This window comes from Neofelis nebulosa, chromosome 11 (assembly GCF_028018385.1).
Source record: "Neofelis nebulosa isolate mNeoNeb1 chromosome 11, mNeoNeb1.pri, whole genome shotgun sequence".
NCBI lineage: Eukaryota > Metazoa > Chordata > Mammalia > Carnivora > Felidae > Neofelis > Neofelis nebulosa.
The window spans coordinates 41,256,303-41,276,892 of NC_080792.1; the positions used below are offsets into that span (position 1 = coordinate 41,256,303).

Sequence of the window (20,590 nt, forward strand, 5' to 3'; positions counted from 1 at the left end):
AGTCTTGATATTTTAAATGCTTCATTGAACAAATTGCTGATTTAGAGGCTACGACCTTGTCTATTCTTATATGTTCAACCCATCACTCAGCATAATTGTATTTAATTAATGTGGACCATCTTTAATGTGGACTCGGCAGCTACTTAATAGCTTCTTCCTTTAAATATCTTCCTTTAAATAATTCGCCTTAACTGCTTTTGTAGCCCATTTACATTGTCACAGGCGGCTGCCTTGTGGCCAAATTCAGAATGAGGAAGGGCAAGCTTGACCCTTACTTCTGCAGAAGTTACCACACTGTTCACATCTGGTAAAGCCAGTGGTAGGGATTTGTTCTTGCCATCTGACTTCTTCCCCTTCTTTTACTTTTCGTAGTCATTTGCTCTCCTAAGAGTGAACGTAGGGGTCCCTAGCTGCCTTGGGAGTTGTGTTGCTTTGGGAGTTCTGTGACTATGCCAGCAATGAATACTGGACACCCATCAGCAGGTCCCCAGTCAGTGGGATGTGTGTAGAATGAGCAGTGGCCGCCATGTTGGGGGTGGGCAGACTCTTGGCTGTGAGTTAGCCTTGCTCCGGCAACCTTGTGGTCCTTACATTCAAGAGGTACCTTACGGGTGAACCAGAAGGGAATGGGATTAAAAGTGCGGCTGGCAGAGAGGCACCAGAACCTCTTTAGTTCTTACAACTCACTGAAAATAAAATAGTGCACACATGAAAATATCAGTGTCATAGCAGCCATTGTCTCTTTTTCTGCTGTCTCATCAGCATTTAGGGAAAACTAGTGGTGGTGATTCTAGTTTAGACATCTTCAGTTTTGCTAAACTATCTTTTGTGGGTTTTTTAAAATGAAACTATTTTAATAATTTAAAATTTTCTCTATTTATCCTGGTAATGTAAAATACATTAGTAAATGTTACTATTTTCTGTTGACTGTGTCTAACGTCATGACCTGATTTTACAAATAGGACCAGGTCCGGAACCTATGCCCTCTCAATTATTTACATTTATTCATTCAGTAGTAAAAATTATTTGGTATAGGTGAAATTTTAGTAAATCCCAGATATAATGTTCCTACAAAGTTTTCTCTTATAACCAGTTTAAACTGTATTTTAAAATCCAGAATATAAAGTGACACATAGATACTGTAATTAGATATATTTTGACTGTTAAGTTCTTTGAAAATCTAATGACTTGGGCATTTATAATCTGTACAAAACATTTGTTTTTATTTCAATTTGCATTAGAAAATTCACAATTATAATAAAGCCATTTTAGCTAAGAAAAGCAATGTTTAGAAAACATTTCATCATTTTCAAGGACAAAGTCTAAATTGTAGGGTAATTTAGCTTGTATGACAAATCTTGGATCCAAGAAATAGAGGATTTGACTAAGTGGTGGTTAATAATTATTCATTTATTCCTATTTTATATATAGATGGTGTTTTTTAGTCTTGCTTTTAAGAGCCCCAATAATTTTTCTTTCCCACTAGGAGAAACATCCATTTACTGAAAAACTACTTAATTTCCATATATGTGTTTTTTCTTTTGTTCTTTAGGTAAAAAAAACTCTTTGGACGAATTTCTTTGTTTTCTACTGCTTGCATTACTTTTTCTTTGTTAAGCTTAACATTTTAATGTAATTTTACTATCAATTTCATTTTAAACTCAGTATTATCCTACCACTGAAAAACATAAAATATCAAAAATTTAATTTTACATTTTGATTAAATGAAAAATAACTAATATTATTATGAAACTTCTATGATATATCTGTTATATTTCTCAAAAGTAACTCTAGGCTGAATAAGCCATGTGTAAGATAGTAGATATTCAAGTGGAATGTCTTTTAAATTCAATTTTAAAGTCATGAATTTATTATTTACGATCTAATTTGAAACCTAGAAGTTACTCTTGACACATCCCTTCCCCACCCTCCTTATATCCAATCCATAAACCAGTCCTGTTAATTCACTTCTCACATGTTCCAAAAATTCATGTACCTCTCTTCTCCACCCTCACCTCATTTCAAGCTTCCATTACCTCTTGGCTTAACCAGCTCGCTGAATCGAGTTTTGGCTTTCTCCAGTCTGCTCTCCACAGTAGTCTTTGCCATCCCCAAACCTGATTTTATCAGGCCTTTGAAGTCTTTCTAGGACTTCCATGGTGACCATACGATAAATAAATATCACAATGTAAGGAATGGCCCTCAGAACCCACTTACACCTTCCAGGTTCACAAGACTGGAAATGGAACAAAGCAAAGGCCAGGTCTGTTTTTTCTCACTGTTGGATCTCTAGTGAGAAAATCTATGAAGGTTTGACTTTAAAATTTTCAGAAATTTTTAAGGATCAGTTTTTATCTTTACCTCTAGGGCTTGCTGTGCAATATTTATCTACATATGTGACTATTTTGTTTTTAAAGGTGGCAGTTCTCATTCCTTTCCGGAATCGCCATGAACATCTCCCAATTTTTTTCTTGCATCTGATTCCAATGCTCCAGAAGCAGAGGCTGGAATTTGCCTTTTATGTCATTGAACAGGTGAGAATATTTTTCAGAATGGTAAGTATAGTGGAACTTGAACTCTTTGATATGGTGGGATTAAAAATGTTTAGTTTAGGGCGAATCTTTGGTTTTATATTTTGGTAAAATCTCATTTGGGATTAAGCGTATTATATATGCCACATTTTGTTAATCCATTTATCAGTTGATATGCTCCTATCATTTTTAATCATCATGTCTTACCTATTAAGGTGAAATGTTGTTCTTGAATTATTTTTCATATTATCAGCTAATTTTTTCTCCATAAATATTCTTCATGTCTCACTATTCCATATATACAATTTCTTTCAGTCTTATTTGAACCCTTTGGAGATATTTGCCATACTTTTGTTTTTTTCCATTCCTGTCATTACCTAGTTTTATATTAAGGTATCATCTTGGATTTCTTAACTTACCTTTCCCCCACCCCACCTCTCAAACACTAGGGCATTTGCTGAATTTTATCAGTGATTTCTATGTAGCATTTCTAACATGTACATTTTGTTTGTATTTCAAATATATTGTAATTTGGCTACTTTGGGCTTGATATTGATAACCTCATTTTACCCTGATACTCCTTCTTTTTACTCACACTAAACCTGACTAAAAATGTATTTCCTTATTTATCAGTAGGCATAAAGTGACCTAGCTTATATTATTAGATGCTTATGGGTATTTTGTGTGGAAAATATTCAAGTTTTGTTCCTAAGATTATTATATTTAGTATGTTTTTCCAGCTCCTTTGTGGCTTATTTTAGATCTGTTCTTAGCTTTTTGCCTCTATTTTTACCCCTGTGAATGCTTGCTATTTATTAGAACTTATACTTCCCTGTATGTAAATTACCCCTGTCAGGTTTGTTCCTGTGCATATGATGATGCATATAGTACATCTATGTGCTTTTATGTACTTTTTAATGTAACAACCTGTACTATGAAAATGGATTTTTTTTTTTTTTACCTGATAACAAATCACAATTTCTAGCTACTTTCAGGATAGCCGTAAGTAAAAACTTCTAGGTCAGTTTTACCAACTGCTAGTTTCCTTTATTGAAATTTCAGTCTCCTTAATGTGTTGGGAGGTGAGACGTCTGCATCCGTGTTTTCATGGTCCTCCACTCTCCCAGCTGAGCTATCGAAGAGGGCACAGTGTCAGTGTTTGTAAAGGGATATTCTTCCGAGAGTTCAGAACCACTGAATTATTGTGTGTGTGTGATGGAGCAACCTTTGCAAAGCAGCTAAGATCCATATTTTATAAACTTCTTAAGTCTAAGTCTCAGCCTTGATCGATATTAATTCAGGCCCACGTAGTTGATCGTGGGTGGTTTTGAGGTAGTAACATCTTTACCACATATGAAATAGAAGAGTGGCTTTTCTGCTGGACTGGTGCCCAGAAGTGCTAAGCAATTGAAGTTCGGCTCAGAACTTCAGTTAAACGTGGGAGGTTATACACATATTTACCACTTCTCCTTTCCAAACACCAAAAATGAGAGTGAAAGAAAAAAGGTTTTAAACCAGAAGGACAAAGTGATGGTCATCGAGAGATTTCAACACATTTCTGGAAGTCGGGAAGTAGATGGAGCACTGATGACTCCCTTAGCAAAGCAGGGGATGTTCGAAGCCCCGTGCTTGTTGAGGGTGATTGTGACAAGAATGGAGGCAGTCTGCTGGACAAGCTCCTGCAGGTCCTGGCACTTGAGAGATGTCACAGACGGACCATAGCACTGGCCATAAAGTCACGGGATTGATTTAAAAAGTTTGATTACAAAACAGTCACATTCCCAGTTCCTCATCTTTGCTCGTGCTGCCAGGTGATTGTTGTGTCTTGTAAGAAATGAAAGTTTATCCTGTGGAGAAACCACACCAAAGTCCTGACTGTGCCAGCACAGCCAAGCTGTGGGGTCTCGAAGCAGAGGGGTTGAGTGAGTCTGCATACGGACCCTGGGGATCCTCAGGCCTTTTCTCTGTCTGGGGTTTTTGAAGCCAGCAGTTAGAAATGAAATCCCCCCAGCCCCTCCAGCTGACAACAGAGCATAACTTGAGTCTTTATTAGAGAAATAGATTAGCCTCAGAAAGGAGATGCCTGATGTTGTACTTAGACATCTCCAAAGGAAAAGGCCAGCTCATCGCTTTATCACCTCCATGAAGCCCTTTCATTCATTCAACAACAGGGATACAGCAGGGAACAAACCAAGGCAAGGCCCCTCGTTCTGGTGAGGAGAGATGGGCAGTGAATCGTTCATGATGTGGCAGGTGGTGCTCGGGGCTAAAGATCAGGGCAAAGAGAGCAGTAAGGGCACGGACACGTGTTCTTTTGTATAGAGTGTTCAGGGAAGGCCTCTCGGAGGAGGTGAAGTTGGAGCAGCCCTGACTAGAATAATGGGGAGTGGATTCCAGGCGGGAATACGATCCAACAAGAGGGAGAGTAGATAATAGAGACAGTGAAGGGAACAGATAAAATCTTCAAAGAACAACAAAAGCTCATAATCAGTATCCACAGAGAATAAAGATCACGAATCTGCAAAAATAGGACATCATGAAGAATAGTCAGAATAAGGAAGTTACTGTAAAAGAAAATGTCATTATTAAAACAAAACGTAGAATGCTGGAAGATCACTAAGAAAATAACTCCTAAAACAGAACTAAAACATAAGAAGTTAAGAAGATCAATCAGGACAGAATGTCACGGGGGTAACCACTTCCAAGATGGCCCGCAGGGATTTTGCCTCTGTGTAACTGGGCCCCTGAGTGGTCTCCAGCGAATACGGGCTGACTTGAGTGGGCAGCCAAGCTGCAGAAGGACAGCATGTGGCTTTTGAGGGCAGGTCATAAAAGACCTTGCTGCTTCTGCCTTGGTCTCTTGGATTACTTTCTCAGGGAAGCCAGCTACCAGGTCATGAGGACACTCGAACAGCCCTGTGGAGAGGAAACCACATCATCTTGGCAGCAGCAACTTGCCGGCTGGGGGAGTGAGCCACCTTGGAAGTGGGTCCCCCAGCTGAGGCCCAGACGTCCTGGAGCAGAGATGAGGCGCCGGTGCAGTGCCGTTGGCATTCCCTATTCACACTTGGTGGTAGACTTGCTGAGCAGAGTTCTGGAAAAATAGAGCAGAAAAAAATTGGGGAGGGACTGGGAAGAAAATGACCAAAGAAATAATACAAGAAAATTTCCCAGAAGGAAAGACATGTCTTTGGATTAAAGGGGCTCACATGTGTATGCAAATAAAATACCTCCTGTGAAGCATTTTATTTCAAAATTTTAGAATACAAATTAAAGAGACAAGATATCGAGAAGGTTCTATAGGAAAAATTACCAGTGATTATGAATCTTCTTGGTAACACTGATAGCTAGAAGATTGTTGAGCCATGCCTTTATAATTCTAGGGGAAATTGATTTTTTAACCTAGAAGTTTTTACCTAGCCCATACATCAATCAGGTGTGAGGGTAGACTGATGGCATTTTCAAGCATTCATTGACTATATATATATATATTTTTTTTTTTCATGCACCCTTACTTAGGAAGCTGTTGAAGGGTGTGCCTTAGCAAAGAGAGAAAGCCAAATCAAAACAGGGATGATGTAGGGAGCAAAGTCCTAGGATGAGAGTCACATGTTGTCAGACCAGTCCAAACTGGAGCAAGAATCAAGGGCAGCGGGAGCTGGAGTCGGGCTTGAGGGGGTGGAGAAGGAATTGATAGGTGACTTGATGTGTTTGAACTGCATCAATTACTAATAAGTAGAGGACATATCTATTGAGGTTTTTGTACACAGTAATAATAGTTACATAGAAAACTAAGAAAACAGAAGACGGTCATTAATCCCAGTTTGAAAAAGAAAGTGGAATCCTAATTCACTCAACACTCCAGAAATATTTATGCAGTCCTAATAATGCAGATACTATTGCTTTTACCAAAAATTATTATATAACTACATTGGGAAAATGGATGGAGGAGCAGTGAGCGTGGTAGTGTGAATCTTCAATGACCACGGTATGAAGTCAGTGGACGGCGTCTAAAGTTAATGAAGCAGGGAAACATCAGAACTCTTATTACCTTGCAATATGGAGAAAAGTACTAGTATAAACTACTAGAGCAGGGGAAATGCCTTACTTTTGGAAGATGAACTTATTTTTATGATAAGCTATTAAATATTATGTCCACATTTAATAAAAACAAAATTTTGGGGCGCCTGGGTGGCGCAGTCGGTTAAGCGTCCGACTTCAGCCAGGTCACGATCTCGCGGTCCGTGAGTTCGAGCCCCGCGTCAGGCTCTGGCCTGATGGCCCGGAGCCTGGAGCCTGTTTCCGATTCTGTGTCTCCCTCTCTCTCTGCCCCTCCCCCGTTCATGCTCTGTCTCTCTCTGTCCCAAAAATAAATAAAAAAAAACGTTGAAAAAAAAAAAAAATTAAAAAAAAAAAAAAAACAAAATTTTAAAACCTTAAAGGAAAGGAGTTTGTTCAAGCTAATGTTGATGTGCCAGTAATGACCTTATAATTTAATTCCCTTTCCTGTATGTTCTCTCCTTTTCATTGGTGAAGAAGGAAGCTGTAAAAAGTAAAGGGATTTCTGTTACCTCAAGTTAGTGTGGGACTCGGGACTAAAAATTCGTCATTTCTCACTCCTGAGGCAGCACTCTGATGGTGACCATGTTGTGTGTCTCATTTGTTCCTGTCATTGTCCTTTTTTGCTGTCTTTGGAAATGATTTTGAGAAATATTGCTAAGGCATGGGTAATTGCTCTTTAATTTTCCTCAGATGTAGAATGAAACTTTTTACTGCCGATGCACCTTAATAAAACTTTCCTCGTAAATAAAGGGAAGTGGTTATTCTGTAAGAAGTTGGGTTCTGTGTAATAAGTTCCCATTTTCTTGTCCCTTAAAGTGCTCTTGGTCTTTATCATAAGCAAGAATAATAAAAACAGAAAGTGGTTATTGCCTGGGAACTGTAATATACTTTTCTTAATAATAAAATGGTTGTAATAAAGAAGTTGGGTTTTGTGTAATAAGTTCCGACTGTTTTCATCTCTGAATATGTCTGTGTCTTTATTGTAAGCATTAACAATAGGGACTTAGCTCTCTTTGGCCTTGTTCTAGAACAGAAGGGCTACTGCATGCCGAGTCACAGTTCATTTCCTGCTTCTCTTAGACTTGACACACATGGAAAACTTCACTAAAAAATAGAACCTGTATGATTTTTCATGGCTTTTTTTCCCTCGTCATAAATGATCTATATTCTGATATATTTGGAATAAAACAGAAAGATGAATTACATCATTCTGTAAATCTGGTGATCTGACAGTACACTAGATAACAACAGTGTTTTCTTCTCTGAACCAAAGCATGAAAGAACATAGTATATCTGCATATTTGAAGATCCTGAAATATTTCATTTTATGTAGTTGATTTGGATGTATTTACAATTATTATCTCACCCTGAATCAACAAGTTAGAAAAAAGCCAGATGACAAAGGCTGACCGTATTTGTGTTTTTCTCTGCAAAGACCGGCACACAGCCTTTTAACCGTGCGATGCTCTTCAACGTGGGCTTCAAAGAGGCCATGAAAGACAGCGTCTGGGACTGCGTAATCTTCCACGATGTGGATCATCTACCCGAAAATGACCGAAACTATTACGGTTGTGGAGAAATGCCGCGTCATTTTGCAGCAAAGCTGGATAAATACATGTATATGTGAGTAATATGCAGTCCTCCTGATGCCATACAGTAGACTCACAAAGTCATATCATTGACGTGGGAGTTCTGTTACTGTGCCTGGATCTGAGAGGGCTCAGAAGCCTAAAGAGTGTGTTTAACTCCACTTGGTCCTCACAGGGAGCCAGGATATAGAGTCACTTGCCTGCCCTCTGGGTGCTTCCTCACTCAGAAGTTTGCATGTGGGGTGGTGGGAGAGGGAAACCTGGGTTCTACATCAAGCAAATGTGGACTTAACTTTTGGTTCCCCATTTAGCAGTGATAGGACTTGGTTAGTTTCCCGTACCTCTGCTGCTGGTGTTCTTGTTTCTTGGAGTCAGAGAGCCCATCCGTAGGGCTGTGTGAGATCACGGATGTTGGGCCTGCCCTGCGTAGGCGCACATAGCACATGACGGCTCCCTTCTGCTTCCGCTTTTCCCATGGTTTGTTTTAGTGCAGGGAAGGCCCTTTCTCTGCAGTGTGTCATTCTCTTTCTGAGTTCTGGGTTCTTGTCTTGCCTTTAATAGTAGAAGGCAGGGTTTTTATGGTGGTTTTTTTTTTCTCTCTCTGACTTCATGTACCTTGAAATGAAAAGTCATCGGCGCTGATAGTAACTGAAATTGACACAGAAGCATTTACGTCATCACAGTTTTCCTGGCTGATGGAAGTGGAGAGAAGACAGGCAGCCTAGAGCAGGGCAGATGGTTCCTACATCACAGTTTTGCCTGCTCCCCAACCTGCACACTAGAGAAGGCAGACAGTCTCCTGGATATGACTAGGTTAATCAGCACTAGGATAGGAAATGAATGCCTTTTTTTTTTTTTTCTGCTTGTCATTATTAAGAAACCTTTTCCTTACTATTGCAGTGTCTGAACTCCAAGTCTGACATTACCATAGGCTTGGGGAAGATCATCCAGGTTCAGGATCTGGTTCTTGGAAACTCAGTTTTGGTTAGCCCAATACAGTCAAATTAGATCCAGAGTAACTGATTTTCACTAAAAAACATTATATAGATCATATAAACTAAAAATTTTAAATGGATTTTTCTTACTTGAAAACATTAACTTTTAATGTAATATGATCCTCAGATCTACCTAGACTAACCCCACGGTTAGTAGGGTATCTTGGAAGTTTGAGTAGAGATTAGAATTTAGTTTAGGGAGAATGGCAGCAGATTAAGGAATAGGCCTGATAGTGGGTAGACTTCAGGCCATGGGATGAAGCCTGATGAAGGATCTCTGCTCCATAATGGTGCTCACACTCTGATGGCTGCTGACAGAAAAGCCCAGGCCCCCAGATTAGTGACTCTCTCCCTTTGGACAGTGTGAGGTAAATACTACTAGATTTTTTTGTTGATCTTCTGTTTCCTCTTCTTTAGTTTATTTGTTCTACCTTCATTTTATCTAATCTTTCTCCATTCTGGTTATAGTACAGTTGATTATTTCCACTCAAGTAGAAAAATAAGTGGAATTAACGTACTTGCCAATTTGTACATGTTGATCAATGCACAGACACACACATTTATCTATATCTGCCTCTCTGCTGATCTTCAGGTTTCTCCCAGACCACTAGCCTGGGGAAGAATAACTGACTGGTATGGGAAACACAACAGTGCCATGAATGCCTTTTGACCCTGTTGAACCCCAACTGGTGTTATAACTATGGAATCCTTACTTCCCAAGTGTGAGCCTGTTCAGTCTCCTGGGGCAGTGATTATCTTTGGAGTCAGTATTGCTTTTATTGTCTTTGGGTTTTTTTGGTCCATGGTGGGGCCAAGATTGCTTTCTCCTGCAACCAGTGAGTTCCATGCAGGAGCTGCTTCTCCCTTCTTCCGTGGCCACGCAAGATCTCAGCTGGCACACAGCACTTCTTCCCCACAGGGAATGAGGTGAGAGTCCCTCCGACAAAAAATGAGATCTGCTCTCTCCCTCTGTCTGAGGCAGCTTTGCTATAGTCCTGGCCAGATTTCCCTTATCTTGATTTACACAAGCTGTGCATGGTCGTGTTTTCCCTACTGGCCCTCCACATTTTCCCCACTGGCTCTCCCTGGCCTCTGTAGGGGCTGTGGCATGCTGCTTCCCAATAGCATTTTGGGGCCACAGGAATTTATTCAGAACTAAGTCTAAGGATGCTACCTTGAGATCAGAAAAACAATATGTAAACGAACAACCTAGTTTGACAAATTCCTTGGAATATGAGTTAAAGAAAGATAAGGAAAATAAAATCCTAATTAAAAACTACCAGGTAGTCATTTCTCAGAGAAAGGCAATTACTGTATGATCTCAGTTGTATGTGGAATCTAAAAAATAACCAAACTCACAGATACAGAGGACAGATTGGTGGTTGCCAAAAGTGGGGGGGGGGGGGGGGGGGGATGGGTAGGCAAAATGATTGAAGGGGGTTAAAAGACATAAACGTTCAGTTGTAGGATAAGTAAATATTTGGATGTAATGTACAGCATGGTGACTGGAGCCAATGATACTATATTGTATATTTGAAAGTTGCTAAGAGAGTAGATCTTAAAAGCTCTCATCACAAGAAAATGAAGAATTTTATAACTATGTGTGGTGATAGATAATAACTAGATTTATTGTGGTAATCATTTTCTAGTATATACATATGTGAAATCATTTTGTCATACATCTAAAATGAGTATAATGTGTTATATGTCTACTATATCTCAATAAAGTCATTTATATATATATATATATATATTAGTACATTAGTACGTTATCTATATGTTAGTACATTAGTACATACATATTAATATGCATTTATATATATTAGTACATTAGGCATATATTTGTAAATACCCATGAGTATTATGGTATCATATCAAGCAGGTATGATTATCATAAGAACAGGCAGCTAGTCATTTCAAAATTAAATGCTAGAGTTGTCTTTATTAATTTATTTTTATCCCAGCCTCTGTAATAACACATTTATAATTAAGTTCAATTAATTTAGGACATTTTATTAGCTTAACAACATCTAACATTTCATGAACAACTATTGATGTATTTAAGCAAGTTTACTTTGGTGTAGGAATCTCATACAATTTTTGAACACTGGGTTTTGAGTCTGACAAAGTAACAATATTGCATATTAAATTTCAGTTATCACAAGTGTTTTATTTTGCATTTTACCTCACACATTTAGATGCTTCACTAGAATATAAAAATGTTTTGTTTCTTGGTGCACTTTACATTTCCCAGAATATGATTTAATCAGCACAGTTGTTTATATGGAAAATAAGAGTGTATTTTGCAAAGCACATATGAGACTGAAAACTTGATTTCATATGGCAAACTGTTTTGATTTCATTTTTAGAATGCTGTATTCTGCTTTCTTTTTAGTCTTCCATATAAAGAGTTTTTTGGTGGTGTAAGTGGACTGACAGTGGAACAATTTAAAAAGATCAATGGTTTTCCTAATGCCTTCTGGGGATGGGGAGGAGAAGATGATGACCTTTGGAATAGGTATGTTGAGGTACAAATTGCTTAATAGAGTTTTCTGTAAATTTCCTTTTATTAGTTAAATAGCACTTTGCCATTCTGAGGAAAGATTTTTGTGGGGGTGGAAAATTTTTGAGGTTCCTAAATCCTATTTTGTGTTTGTCCCTTTCTTCATGAAGAATGCCTTCTGTCTTCACTTTACAGAACAAACTGATGGTGACTGGAGGGGAGGTGGGTAGGGGGTGGGTGAAGTAGGTGATAGGTATGAAGGAGGGCACTTGTGATGTGAGCACTGGGTGTTGTATGTAAGTATTGAACCACTAAATTCTACACCTGAAACTGCATGCTACCTACATGCAGTTCTACATTCTAAATTCTACACCTGAAACTGCACCTACACTGCATGCTAACTAACTGGAATTTAAATAAAAATTTGGAGGAAAAATAAAGAGTGCCTTTTGAAATTGACAACTCTGTAATGATTTCATTCTGTTGCATTTTAATTTTTTTTTTTTTTTTTTTTTTTGAGAGAGAGAGAGAGCACAAGTGGGGAAGGGGCAGAGGGAGAGAGCAAATCCCAAGCAAGTTCCACACCCAGCGTGGAGCCTGATGTGGGGCTCAGTCTCACACCCGTGAGATCATGAGCTGAGCCAAAATCAAGAGTCAACGCTTAACTGATTGAGCCACCCAGGCATCCTTCTTTTGCATTTTAACTTGAACTCACGTAATCAATTTTATGTCAGATTTTATTCCCTGATATTTTCATTTCCATGTATTATAGAGTTCACTATGCTGGATACAATGTAACAAGACCAGAGGGAGACTTGGGGAAATACAAATCTATTCCTCATCACCATCGAGGTGAAGTCCAGTTTTTAGGACGGTAAGTTTAATATCACTTTCAGATAACAAAGTTTCAAAATTATTTAATGTATGAAGGATTTTTTAAAAAAAGCATTGCACCCCACAAAAAAAATCTCCAGGGAATTGTCTGTTGATATTATTTTTCTTTATCTAAAGAAAAGAGATATACATATGTATTTATGTTATATTAATGAGAAAAATCTTCTCCAGGGACTTGTCTGTTGATGTTATTTTTCTTTATATAAAGAGATATACATATGTATTTATGTTACATTAAAAAGCCCAGGTTACCATTTGTATAAAAGCTGTTTCCTGGAGGCGCCTGGGTGGCTCAGTCAGTTAAACGTCCAACTTCAGCTGAAGTCAAGATCTCCCGGTCTGTGGGTTTGAGCCCCGTATCGAGCTCTGTGCTGACAGCTCGGAGCCTGGAGCCTGCTTCAGATTTGGTATCTCCTTTTGTCTCTGCCCCTCTCCCGCTCACACTCTCTGTCTCTCAAAAATAAATAAACATTAAAGAAAAATAAAAATAAAAAGTGTTTCCTTAACATAAAACATATTACTTCATAAAGCGTTAACATAAAATATTTTATTTCTTAAGGATGTCTAAGTTGTAAGTGTGCAAAATAATTTTTTCAGGAGGCATTTTAAAGCTAGTAAAAATGCTAATTTAGAATGGTTTAGAATGTTTTTTTTTAAGTTTATTTTGAGAGAGAGCACAAGTGGGGGAGGGGCAAAGAGTGAGGGAGAAAGAATCCCAAGCAGCAGGCTCCATGCTACCAGCACAGAGCCCGATGTGGGGCTCAAACCCGTGAAGCTGTGAGATCATGACCTGAGCCGAAACGAAGAGCCAGATGCTTAACTGACTGAACCACCTAGGTGCTCTGGTTTAGAAGGATTTTTAACTATGCATGAAGAATTAAAATTGTACAGAGCTTTGAGCGCTGTAATTACAAGAACGATCTTGAGCATATTCATCAGGAGTTTTTTCTTTTTAAACATGTTGCCGTTATTTTTCATTTTCTTCTCTAACACTGTAGGTATAAATTACTGAGGTATTCAAAAGAGCGTCAGTACATCGATGGGTTGAACAATTTAATATATACGCCAAAAATACTGGTTGATAGGTTGTATACAAACATATCTGTAAACCTCATGCCAGAGTTAGCTCCAATTGAAGAGTATTAAAAGAAGTAGCTGTCATGGCAAAGCTAGACCACAATGCTGATCACAGACTTGGAGTGTATTCTAAATGGAGGTCAGTGAATGGACGTGTCACAGTGCCCTGATCCGTGAGAAGAGCCAGCTGTCCTTAGTGTTTACGGTGTGAGATTATATGCTATCACCCATCCTGGACTCTGAGACACTCGCCCACGGCAAGCACTGTGGAGACTCAGTGCCGTTGCGGAAGTCTGGAAGTTAAGAGGGCCTCCCTACAAAGAGAAAGTTTTTATACTAACATATATAATTTAATTCAAGAGAATGCTTTATTTCTGTTTAAACATGTTTTGTATATATGTGATGTAAATTAATGTGTTCAAATTGTTGAAAAAGATGTGTTGCAGTTTTGCATGTAATTGGTCATGCCTTTATTGGACTTTTCTAGACATTTTTATTTGCATGGAAAAAAACAATGCAAATTTATGTCACTAAACAAAGGTTAACCCTTGTGTGAAATGAAGGAACTGTCAATAATTGACAGCCAACTAATACAGTAAGTGGTTATACTAGTTTTGAGCTTTAGACCTTCAGGCTCTTGTGTGGAAGTCACAGCTTTCTTAGGGTTCTAAAGGATAAGAAGAAAGGAGTTGAACAGCTCTTCTTCCTACCAGGATTACCTGTTTTTTTCCTTGGCTTGCAATCTCATCAGATTTTGCTAAGTCACAGCCATATTGTTTATGCACATTGCATGAGTATTACCAAGAAAATCGTAAACGTTGTGATGTAACACGATATAAAGGACCTCTTTATGTTAACTGTCTTTCATGTATCTTTGGTGTAATTGTCAGGGATTTTGTGCCTCAAAAAATGTTCCCAAGGTTGTGTGTGTTTGTACACTGTATTTTTTTTTTAATTCATAGTGAACAGCACTTTTATTATTTCTAGTTCAGAAGAGCCAAAAAACAATTTTCATTAAAAAAAAATCAAAATGATTTTTTTTAAAAGAATGAGCTATGGAAAACCCAGTAGTACTTATAATATACAAATGAATTATACTATTAGATAAGAAATTAAATGTTCTATTTTTATGAAGATAAATGCTTAGTAGATGAAAACAAACTTTAAGTTTAATTCTGGGACTCAGAATTTCAAGTTTTGAAGGGAACCTTTAATGCCGGCCAGTTTTATTAGAACTATATATTTTTTTCACTTTTAAGAAATTACATTTCTGGTATTCTTAAAATTGCCTCACTGAAAGCATAATTTAATAGAATTATTTTAAAATACATAATCAGTTATTTAAATGCGGTGACATTATAGGACACTGCTCTGAGAATAGGTCTTACTATCTGACATCCAGTGTATTGCTTTATCTTCAAGTTGGGTGAAGTTTTCATGGCAAACCAAACCGCATCCTTACTTTGAAAATTATCCACTGTAGTCAACCAAAGAGTCTACAAAATCTTAACATTTTCAGAAATTTAAGACAAAAAATTATGCATCTCTTAAGTGAGTCTGCAAAAACAATGAAGAACAAAAGAAATCTATCTATGAGGGATGTTGGGATAACATTTGCCTCATGGATTGTTCCCCTAAAACAGAAACAAAGTTATTTGTCTCAGGTTTAAGTTTAATTGTGAAGTGTTATTTTTTTATGGCAATATTGGCAATACAAATGACCACAAACCAAATCATAAAATAATTGAATTTCTTATACTTTGAAAAAATGGATTGCTCTCCCTTTATGATACCAAACAGAATTTTCCATATTTATTTCTTAGAATTATTTCCAAAATATTTGCCTTCCTTTTTTTTTGGTGGTACTCAAAATAACAAAAAAATCGAACCTTCCAAAAAATAAGAGATTTGTTCTTAATTTGTGTATCTGTTCGTTTTGGTCTCATAGCCAACGCAGTTTGTTTAATTTGGTGAAATGCAAGACGGTTGGGAATGTTAACATTTGTAATCACTAACAAGATAGTAGGGGCATAGGAGCATAATTAATCCAATAATACTTAAATATTTTTTTAATACTTACATATTTTAATTGTGGGGAAAATTAGGGCTGTTTCTGAGTCTTATACGTAAAACATATATTTTGCTTTTGAAAGTGAAGCTGCCCACGTTTTGGAATCTTCATTTTGATACACACTCCAGTTTCAAGAGCACTCAGTTCTACTAGTATCTGCCTTATTTTCTTGGAAGTCTAATAGCAATTTTTGTTTCATGAATGAGCCATATTACTTAGCTTTCTTCAGTTTTGAATATGCTGTGTCATCCTGTGAAAATCATCTCATTAATTTCCTTTTTGTCTTTTCCGTTTCCTTTTTGTTTTGCTTTTTAAGCGCACACCAAAAATTGATTTTTGCCTATAAAGAATGACTTTTATGTGTTTCCGTAAGAGTGATATATACACTTTGCTCAGTTATCTTTGTTTTATGAAAATAAACCTATTCCATAAAAATTAACAAGTCCATTGCAAATGCAAATTCTCTGTCGTTACGTTTGGTGGATTTATTAGTGAACGTGTATTGATCGCCTGCACTGTCAGCGTGAGGTATGTCTACAGAAAACATATTTTATTTCTGAACACATCCAATCAAGCAAGTTGAAACCTTTCGAAAATTACGAAGACATTCTCTGATAACTTATCGGTTGTACTTTCTTAGTTTCAAAGTCAAGAAACTTATGTACGTAGACATGGCACTCTTACAAGGTCCCTATGGCACTACTGGGAAAGTTACATAGTGCCTTTCAACTCCAGAGAGAAGTAATGATTAATGGATCTGTTGGTAGAAAAGAGATGGAAAAGTGTACACATGAGTATTTTTTTAAATCTACATTTAAATTTGTATTTTGCGAAAAGGTGTTCAATAAGAAAACTTCTTTACAGTGTTATGCAAACACGTGATTATGTATCAGAAGCTTGCTTAGATTCCCTTTCCAACCAAAATACTGCTACCCATTTTAAAATAAAATGGAAAAATGACCAATACAAAATTCTCCTTCTTTCGGAGGCTTCCTACAAGTGAAAGCAGATTTTGTGTCATTTTATTTGGCCTTTCCTTGTATCTGTTGTATTTCTGTATGTGCTCGTTAGACAAATATTAGCACTCTGGATTTATTGCCTTGTATTTGCAAGTATGCCAACTGAGAGGTCTAAAATGGCCAGTGTGGTTTATCTGAAAGAGGAAGTGTACTTAAGATCATTTTATTTATTAGATCTGAAAGGCTTCTACATAAATGCACTGAAATAAATGCTAGTAATTTCTTGTACTCTCATTTTTTTTTTTTTTTTTTTTGCTTCTCATGGAAATGTTTGTACTTTTTTATCATTGTCTTTTATGAAATACAATGTTCTAAAGACTTCGTGTGACACTGTAGTTATTTTCGCTCAGGAACTTTTTGGGGGTTTTCTAGGGTTGTTGTTGTGTTAGTTTTCCTAAATTTAAGGTGAATTGTTGATAAATACCTTGGTTGCACTGGGATTGCAACAGAAGCATGAAGTGACCACAGTGTCTGCCTTTGGAACAGTTTTAGTTAAAAATAAACATTTAGTGGTCTTCTCATAGCCTTTAACACAGAAAAGACACAGCGATATTTAAATATTTTTCGTCAGGGGCGCCTGGGTGGCTCGGTTGGTTAAGCGTCCGACTTCAGCTCAGGTCATGATCTCACGGTCCGTGAGTTCAAGCCCCACGTCGGGCTCTGTGCTGACAGCCCAGAGCCTGGAGCCTGCTTCAGAATCTGTGTCTCCCTCTCTCTGACCCTCCCCCGTTCAGGCTCTTTCTCTATCACAAAAATAAATAAAAGTTGGAAAAAAAAAATAATAAAAAAAATAAATATTTTTCGTCAGTACAGTTAGTAACCTATTGTATCAAGATTAATATTTAAAAAGTCTTTTTGAACTTTTCTTCTACCTACACAACCTGAGTAAATTAAGCTGGTGTGTTGTGGTCAGTCCCCTTCTTGTTTCGAGTAGTAGTGAAGAACTTTAAGGCAAATAGTTCCTAGGGACTAGATTTGTATTTGGGCCTGGATTGTGAGATTATGACTTTTCTCAACTTAAATTGTCTCTGTAATGAATTCTAAGTATTATTAATTGTTATGCCTAGTATGAGCTGCCAGGATATTGACACTGTATGTCACAAATCAAGCCAATCACTAAATCATAATCAGTCATTTAAATCCTGGCAGAGCCGTAAAATTGAGTTGGCTTAGTCTGCCCCAGGTTCCTATCTTTGGTATTAATGTGTCCTCTGATGAAACATGCCCACTCAGTTTAATGATCTTGTATGTATATGTTTTTGTCGTGTCTTTAAACCTAGAGATTTAAAGTTGCGGAGATCTTCTGGACCAAAACTTTTATTTAGAGAAGGCTGTTCTTGAGGAGCATATACTGTTTTGCTTTTAGTGTAAGTGACTTCAGAAAAGTGCTACAGGGGCGCCTGAGTGGCTCAGTCGGTTGAGCGTCCGACTTCGGCTCAGGTCATGATCTCACGGTTTGTGAGTTCAGGTCATGATCTCACGGTTTGTGAGTTCGAGCCCCGCGTCGGGCTCTGGGCTGACAGCTCGGAGCCTGGAGCCTGCTTCATATTCTGTGTCTCCCTGTGTCTGCCCCTCTGTTGCTTGCACCCTGTCTCTCGCATTGTGTCAAAAATAAATAAATGTTAAAAAAAATTTTTTTAAAGAAAAGACAGTGCTATAGCACTCAAAATTATACTACAATTAAAAGAAAAAGATAAAAGTTATAAAAATAGAACTTGTGTATGTTTCTTAGCACATTCTTATATTTTTATGGACCTGAATTCAATTGCTTATTTAATCTTCCTAACTCCCATCAGTTGAACGGTATGCTCTGGAGGCTTTCTAAGAAATACCAGACATTACCTACGCTCATGGAATTTATTGTCTTCCGTGGGTAAAATCGATATGGAAACAACTGAAAAACCTACATACTGGCAAATGAGGTGCTCAATTGTGTCCTCTGTAAGTGTTGGTTTTGTGTTCCCTAATGCAGGGTTAGGCCAATAGAGTATCTGTGTAGGAGAAGCTTTTCCCAAGGCACGGAATATTTCTTAGCAATAAACCCTGTGCTTCAGAAGGATAGTTGAGATAATTGTCTACAATTGATCTTGAGGATTTGTGGTTAACTTTTTCATAGGACTGTATAAGCAAAGACTCTGGAATCAGATTGACCTGAGTGTGAATTCAGAGATCCCCTATTATTAGCTGTGAAATTTTAGCAAAATTTTAAATCCCTGTTGTCTTCAATTTCCTGATCTTGCAGTTGAGGATCATAGGAACTATCTGAGGATTGCTGGAGAGATCCAATGAGCCAATCCTAACTGAGCACTTAGCACAGTGCCTGACATGCTGAGCAAAAACTTGGCTTAAATTAAGCCAGTTTTCAGCTCAAGGCTAACAAGCTTTTCTTTCATGCAAATTGTCTTGGATCATACGTATTTTTTTAAATTAATTAATTAATTTATTTTGAGAGAGGCAGAGCATGAGTCGGGGAAGGGCAGAGAGAGAGGGAGAGAATCCCAAGCAGGCTCCGTACTGTCAGTGCAGAGCCCCACACGGGGCTTAAACCCACGAACTGTGAGATCATGACCTGAGTCAAAACCAAGACTCAGCCGTTTAACCAACGAGCCACCTAGGCGCCCCTCTTGGATCATATTCTAGGAGTGATAAACTGCGTTCTTTGATTCTACTAGGAAATGAAGTCAGTGATTACCCTCTACGTGACAATGTATGTAAACAATTAGTAAAACTGGCAAAGGGCCACAATTAAATTTTAGCAGTAATAGTCATGAGAATAAATACAGCATATGGGAATCAGGCTTTGTTTCCTCAGAGGGTTGTGTGATTTAAGTAGCTGATGTGGAAATCACCTATTACGATACTTCTCTTAATGGAAGTCATTCAGTAACTTGAAGCTTCTCTCGGTATTGCTACTGAAGAAGTTACATGTCCACGTGGGCCTGTACTGCTTTTTCTCTTCTACCTTGGCTTTGGGGTTTGGCTTCTTCACCTCTCTTTGTCCCAGTGCTCTCAGAAGACTCTTCTTCCTCTGCCTTCCATTCTTTCTCCCTTCTCCCCTCTTTGGTCAGTAACACTTTCTAGGACCACTGACTAGCCCTGTCTAGTAGTATGTTCTATGATGATGGAAATGTTCTGTGACTGTGCTGTCCAGTACGGCCACTAGCCACATGTGGCTGTTAAGCACATGAAATGTGTCTAGTGTGAGCAAGGAACCAGATGTTTAATTTTGTGAAATGTTATATGTTTTAAAAAAAATTTTTTTTAATCTTTATTTTTGAAAGAGAGAGAGAGAGACAGAGTGTGAATGGGGGAGGAACAGAGAGAGAGGGAGACAGAATCCGAAGCAGGCTCCAGGTTCAGAGCTGTCAGCACAGAGCCCGACGCGGGGCTTGAACCCACGGACCGTGAGATCATGACCTGAGACGAAGTTGGATGCTTAACCGACTTAGCCACCCAGGCGCCCCAAATTTTAGATAAGTTTAAGCAGCCACATAAAGCATATGATCTCTACACTTGCAGAGCTTCAACTTCATAGTCTCCCCAAGTACATGCAGGAGACTCTCAAGTCAAATCTCCAGCTTAGAATTCTTAGCTCCTGACCCGCATTGTCAACTATGGACCCATCTCTACCTGCTTGTTCACAGAAATGTCCTCAGCTGAATTTATCATATCTCCCTTCAAAACTTAGTCTTCCTCTTGTTTTACCATCCACTTAGTAACTCAAGGCCAAATCTGAGAGTCACCCTCCCCCTTCTGCTCAGCACAGTCAATGTGAGCTCCACCTTTGAAGTCTCTCTGGAATCTATATGGTCTTTTGTTTCTGCAACCATTGCCTGGATCCTCCCCAGT

At 38.1% G+C, this 20,590-nt stretch overlaps 1 protein-coding gene across 5 annotated transcripts in view; it reads left to right on the forward strand.

The window, feature by feature from the left end:
• B4GALT6 (beta-1,4-galactosyltransferase 6) overlaps window positions 1-20,590 on the forward strand; it is a 98,694-nt gene that overhangs the window by 51,904 nt on the left and 26,200 nt on the right. For 4 of the 5 annotated variants that reach the window (XM_058692426.1, XM_058692428.1, XM_058692430.1 and 1 more), the window contains 5 exons: window positions 2,418-2,534; window positions 8,029-8,216; window positions 11,573-11,695; window positions 12,453-12,554; window positions 13,573-16,969. In XM_058692426.1, coding sequence (XP_058548409.1) covers window positions 2,418-2,534; window positions 8,029-8,216; window positions 11,573-11,695; window positions 12,453-12,554; window positions 13,573-13,720 — 678 coding nt within the window. In that variant the 3' untranslated portion in view covers window positions 13,721-16,969. Of the gene's footprint in view, window positions 1-2,417; window positions 2,535-8,028; window positions 8,217-11,572; window positions 11,696-12,452; window positions 12,555-13,572; window positions 16,970-20,590 lie in introns of those variants that run through there. The other variant, XM_058692427.1, reaches the window with a different exon arrangement.